Source organism: Centruroides sculpturatus, unplaced genomic scaffold (assembly GCF_000671375.1).
Source record: "Centruroides sculpturatus isolate CEXI.00-Female unplaced genomic scaffold, Cexi_2.0 scaffold155, whole genome shotgun sequence".
In the NCBI taxonomy this organism is placed as follows: Eukaryota; Metazoa; Arthropoda; class Arachnida; order Scorpiones; family Buthidae; genus Centruroides; species Centruroides sculpturatus.
The window spans coordinates 267,856-273,681 of record NW_019384386.1 but is presented as its reverse complement, the minus strand read 5'-3'; the positions used below and the strand labels follow the sequence as shown (position 1 = coordinate 273,681).

Genomic DNA, 5,826 nt, shown 5'->3' with positions numbered 1-5,826 from the left:
GACACTGACACACTTCTTTAATTTTAGGTTTGTTTTGGTTGCTATGCCTTGACTTTGGTCCGGCATAGTACACAGCCACCGGTGTGAACCGAATATAACTCACAAAACGTAACAATAATAATAATAATAATAATAATAATATTTTATTCTCAACAAGAAAATTTGCAAGATCACGCAAAATGATTTCGTTTAGTATTTATCTTGTAAATTTTTTAATGGAAATTCATTTAGATAAATTAAATGAAAATTAAGAATTTTCTCATTAAAATTTCACTATTCCAATTATTTTATAGAAAACTATTTCTTAGAATATTTTTCAAAATCAAGAATTTGAATCATAAAAATAAGAACAATACAGTAAAGTTTTAAAGAATATAATAATAATAATATCAACATTCACTTGATAATAAGCAGAACTGTTACACATATCACTAGATTTTTAATTATTATAGAGATTTTTTGCAAATGCTTATAAAGATTATTATAATTAACCTTGAAAAAAATTAATGCTTAGTAAATTTTCCAACAGTATTTGTAACTTGTAATTATATTATTATTATTATTTTATCATAAATTATATAACTTATAAATAATACTACTGAAATTAGTATTATTGTAATTTTAATTAATCTTTTCATATTAATTTCATTTCAATTTTAAAATAAAATTTTCTACTTTTCATTTGTATTGTCATTTTTATAAAATTACATAATGTTAATGCTAAGTTTACTAATGATTAACAGACAGACTTGGCTTTGTCTAAGTTAAAAAGCAAGTAAACAGTTAATATAGTTATGGAAACTTAATATCAATGAAAACTATATAGATAATATAGTTTCCATTGATTACTATAAACACACAAGAATTGTCTAAATAATTTTATATATTTGTAAATTCACTGATGATATATTTAAAAAATAATTATAATAAAAAGCAACTGTCTGAATAAACAGAGTCATATTATAATGAACACATACATGAAGATTCAACCACTTCTAACCCATTTCTAAGCTTCTAGAAGGATGACACAGCTGCATTGCCAAACATTATATTCTCAAAAAGTTTTCTGTTAAGAACAAATACCCCTCATTCAGAAAATAGGTTTGATCCTTTGTTACTGTTAATATTTATACAATTGCATTAATTTGCAGTGAGAGCAAGATTTGTCAACGAGGAATTACATTCAAAATGACAGTAAAATATCTATTCCTGACTTGAATTTCATTAAAACAAACTTCTTAAATAAAATTAGAATGAAACAAAAGTTACATTAAACTACAGAACCCTTGATTTTGACAGCAAGGAACATATTAAAATAATTATTTTTTGAAAATTGATTTTGGTTGTCATTTATATTTTTATTTTTGAATATATTAATTAATAAATTAATAAAAGCTTAATATAAATAAAATCTTCATAATACAGTATATGAAAAAACTAAAACTGCAATAAAACAGAAGTTTATAAGATGACTAATTTGACAGAAACAACAAAAATATAGCAAATCATGTAAAGTGATATAAGATTTGAATTGAATTAAATCATTAACATTAATAATTATTAATTTTTTCACTTTTAAAGTAATGCACATTAACCATAGAAACATTGAATCACAATTTCAATTCCTATTTTTAATTTCTTTTCTATATAAACAAAATTTTAATGACTAAATTATTTTATTTGTAATAGTTTCTAAACTTAATATAAATTAATTCCAAGAAAAATTATTTATATTTATCATGCTAATTCATTATTTAATATATTTAACTATAGTTAATTAAACAAAAAATATTATGAACTAATTAAATATATTCTTACTTAATTCCAATATCCTTTAAATCTTTATCAGTCAATGTTAGAAATGTGTCGAGATCAATGTCTTGATCTTCAAAAACATGATAATATTTTGAAAGATCTAACCTTTCTAATAATGAAGAAAGGGAATGTTGATAAGATGTTGATAAAAGATCTAAAAATTCAAATTTTAAAATTTATTTATTACATTAAATTACTTTCTTAATAATTTATTATTGTTATATATATGTCAAAAAAAATTATTCAAAAGATTTATCAATATCACACTAGTTACACATTCTTAAGATTTATAAAAACAATTTTTTGTTTGAATATCTGATAGAATCATATTAATGTTCCTGTTCTGGGGATTTTTTCACAAGCTTCATTTGGTGAACTATCAATCCAACTCATCTGCAATTTGATCTTTAGTCCATCACAAATAGTTTACAAGGGTATCCCAGGATTGACAGCTTTGTCCACAGGAGAGTTTCCTGCTTTTATCTTTCTCTCTCTTTACCATTAGACTATTCTTTCAACACAATTGACAGAGTACGATAATCAACATACAATCAAATCTTGGTTTTTGAATGACTCACTTTTTCAAACAAATCGGTTCAAAAACAAAAGGTCAAACTCATATTTGTCCTTGTTGCCAAACAGGCTATTTGGCAAGCCAATCACAGATTAGTGAGACACAGATAGTCACCTCCTTGTACTTGCGATGTTAAAGAAAGTCAACAACCCGACCAATCAACGACAGGACTATCAATTCAGAAGTTAGTGGTGCTGAGATTGCCTCATGTCATTAGACATGACAAATCATTGATGATGCTGCTATTTAAATTAATTTCAATGCGCATATGGGAAAGATATTACTTCCATTTTTTTTCATATGCATTGCAGTTGAATTTAAATCAAATTAATAAATAAAAACCATGTTAACTGACATTCACATAACATAAATGACATTCAAAAATTTATGTTTAAAGATACTTAAGTCAAATTAAATAACAAAATTTATTAGTATAATATTATAATATTAATATTTATTAATATCATATATTATATGTAATATTACATTGCATTTGTAGGCCTTTTTGTGTGTGAAATAGTTAAAATGGTAAAAAAAAGGCGTTATTTTGGGATCAGGAATGGATTAATCCAATTTATATTGTTTCTTATGGAAAAATTTGTTTCAGTTTTAGAACAAATCAGTTTTTGAACAACTTTTAAGAATGAATTATGTTCAAAAACTGAGGTGTGACTGTATTCTTCACAGGTCAAAGTTGCATTTAATGCAACATAATTCTCTTTTTATCTGTTTCTATGATTCCACAGAAATCAAAGTCTCAATTACCTGACTCTCCCAAATTCCTGAGTCATAATAAGCCAATCCCACAATTAGAATTTTTATAATTATAGTAAAACTAGATGTGCCTGACATTGCCAGAGCAAAAGTAATAAGTATAAGCAAATAAATTAAAACTATATTAAAAGTTTGGTTGTTTTAGGCCAACTCAAATCAATAGTGTTAATCCAGTATAATCCAGAAAACTCTATACTTTTTGAATCTAAGAATATAATTCATGGACTGCTTATACCTTCATTAGACTATATTTTCTGCAAGATCGTAGAGAGTAACTCTAAAAAATTAAAAATTTGATCCAAATCAGCCAAAGAGTTTAGAAGTTAACAAAGGAACAAAATCAGAGAGAGAGAGAGAGAGACAAACATATAATTGTAATTTTTGTTGTAATGATGACAGTTTCACAGTTTTAGAATAAAAAGTCATTTTTTTAATGCACCCTCTAAAGAGAGATGTGTAACCTCACTTAAACTGGCATGCCTGCATTCCCCAGGATAAACCAGCACGCCGGCTTTTACTGTATGGAAATATCTGATTTCGTGGTCTTCCCAGATAAACCAGCATGCTGGTCATTCTGTGAAAATACGATAATGAACTGCTTAAACATGCTTTTAATGTGATTTTATAAATTTATAAAATTTTTCAATTTTTGTTATGGAGAATTCTTTTTAATTTGGAATAATTAAGTTTATACACATTTCTTGACTTTATTATTAANAATGCTTGTCTTTCTGTTGCAAGTGTCATCTCAATTAATTTTCTTAAATCTTTTTCTTGATTTAATTGAGAAGTTAGCTAAGATTTACAAATAAATAATAAATTAATATAAACATTTTAAAATAATTTATTAAGTAATTACATTTATATATTATAATTTTCATATAAAAAACATTTTCATCAATTCGAATAATATAATTCTAACAGCCTGCTATTTATATAATATTGATCAAACTGTTATGCATCATAAATACTGACCAGATAATAAATTATTAAATTAAAAATAAAAACTTATATATCAGAAGGCATTCTATAAAAATTATACAATGTTTATAGCCTATTACAAAAAAATTATAACTAAAAATTTAATAATAATAAAAATAGTTAAATTTGTTGTTTTTGTTTTTATTATAAAAATTTTCAAGAACTTACAGACCAAACAGCACAAAAATGTTAATTATAAGATAAGTAAAATACAGATTTTGACACTTATTATGCTCAGAATATAATAATGTTTTTACATATAAATTAAATGTTACAGATGAAATTAAAAACAGATTGGACATATCTGTTATATTCTAAACATTTTATTACTTTCCCAGCTGTTATATAAAACAGAAGGAAAGTATGACATTTGGTCAAAAATGGCCACCCAAGGTCCTGAGTCCAAAAGAGTAATGGACTCAGAACCTTGAAACATTGAGAAATACAAAGGAATTGGGATTTTTCTTGTATGTTAGGTGTGGGGCACAATTTTGTTCACCCAATTTGAAGCTTAATAATTCCTGTGTCTTTTGTCAAAAATTTCTAAAATTCTGCAGGGTGGATTCTGTATTAGGGGATGGATGCTATTAAATTTTGGTGATTAAAGGTTGACAAGGTGGGAAGATAAAGAGGATTGTGTGTCATATCTCAAGTAAGGTCTGACTTAATGACAATTTTACTCATTATTAGCATTTACAATTTTTTATAAAACCCATACCTACCCTCAAAATTAAATTTTGCCATTTTATAATAATTAAAAATATAAAAAGTTATTTTTAATAAAATATCATAACAGATGGCACCATCAAATGTTGCCAGAAAAGATAATCTACTCATTGTGGATTTTTTAACAATACTTTTTAAAAGAAGATATATAGATTTATTGTATTAAATTTTCTATATAAATAAAAATATATCATTTAAATTCATATAAGAAAGAACTACACAAAAATAATAGTATTTGATTAAAATTTTTTTTGTGCATTCAAATATACAGTAATGACATTTATAATATTAAAAACTAACTTTAGTTTTATAAAAAGCTTGAAAGAGTATATAAAATATAATGTGTAGCAACAATTTTGGCATATTTTTCTTAAAGATAGCTGATAAGCTAGATTAATATTTATATTCTTTGAATAGATTCAATGAAAAGTAACATAACAGGTATTCATTTAAAAATTTATTTAAAAATATATTTTAATATGGATTCATAAATAGATACTTTAATATCTAGATTGCAATTGATACTTAGAAACATTAATGAAATTATTTTAATTTACCTCTTCTATTTTTCTGTTTTGTTCTTCTTTATCAACCAGTAATTTATTTGTAAATGCATGCTCTAAAGGATTGCCAATAACAGATGCATTTTCATGCCATCGAGTTATTGCAGTTGTCATTTTTCGACGAGGACCTAATAATCTAAAACAAAAATAAAAAATAAAAAATAAAAATAAAAATAATAATAAAAATAATTACTAAGCATAAACAACATCATCCTAAATCCGCTATAGAAAGATTAACCCTTCCATGTAAAGATGGCAGACGTGGCCTGATTGACATTGTAAACCTTCACTACAAACAAATACAGTCACTGCAAGAGTTTTTCTACAGGAAACAAGAAACATCATAATTACATAAAGCAGTAACTCTAGCAGACTCAAATAGCACACCATTAA

At 24.9% G+C, this 5,826-nt stretch overlaps 1 protein-coding gene across 4 annotated transcripts in view; it reads right to left on the bottom strand.

The window, feature by feature from the left end:
* Positions 1 to 5,826, bottom strand: part of LOC111618080 (protein bicaudal C homolog 1-like) — a 47,477-nt gene that overhangs the window by 12,841 nt on the left and 28,810 nt on the right. For 3 of the 4 annotated variants that reach the window (XM_023359506.1, XM_023359504.1, XM_023359505.1), the window contains exons 6-7: positions 1,819 to 1,969; positions 903 to 1,066 (exon numbers count right to left, since the gene is read on the bottom strand). In XM_023359506.1, coding sequence (XP_023215274.1) covers positions 1,015 to 1,066; positions 1,819 to 1,969 — 203 coding nt within the window. In that variant the 3' untranslated portion in view covers positions 903 to 1,014. Of the gene's footprint in view, positions 1 to 902; positions 1,067 to 1,818; positions 1,970 to 5,427; positions 5,570 to 5,826 lie in introns of those variants that run through there. The other variant, XM_023359508.1, reaches the window with a different exon arrangement.